This window comes from Geospiza fortis, unplaced genomic scaffold (genome assembly GCF_000277835.1).
Source record: "Geospiza fortis unplaced genomic scaffold, GeoFor_1.0 scaffold417, whole genome shotgun sequence".
NCBI classification, from domain to species: domain Eukaryota; kingdom Metazoa; phylum Chordata; class Aves; order Passeriformes; family Thraupidae; genus Geospiza; species Geospiza fortis.
In genome coordinates, this window is record NW_005054535.1 from 723136 (window position 1) to 723437 (window position 302).

The 302-nt window shown below is 70.9% G+C and overlaps 1 protein-coding gene across 1 annotated transcript in view; it reads right to left on the reverse strand.

Moving 5' to 3' along the window:
* Window positions 1–302, reverse strand: part of LOC102037174 (disintegrin and metalloproteinase domain-containing protein 9) — a 29013-nt gene that overhangs the window by 28071 nt on the left and 640 nt on the right. Inside the window, exon 2 of the mRNA XM_031063833.1 lies at window positions 120–297. Coding sequence (XP_030919693.1) covers window positions 120–297 — 178 coding nt within the window. The remainder of the gene's footprint in view (window positions 1–119; window positions 298–302) is intronic.

A 302-nucleotide genomic window follows, 5' to 3' on the forward strand; every position in this document is an offset into this window, starting at 1 on the left:
CACCGCCCCGGAACCCAGCACCGACCTGGGCATCGGCACCGCCCGGGCACGGCCCCGGGATCCAGCACCGACCTGGGCATCGGCACCACCCGGGCACCGCCCCGGGTCCCAGCACCGACCTGGGCATCGGCACCGCCCGAGCACGGCCCCGGGACTGAGCACGGACCGTGGAATATCCTGAGCTGGAAAGGATCGTCAGTTCCGCCTCACGGCCCTGCACGGACACCCCAACAATCCCATCCTGGGCATCCTTGGGAGCGTTGTCCAAACCCTCCCGGAGCTCTGGCAGCCTCGGGGCTGTG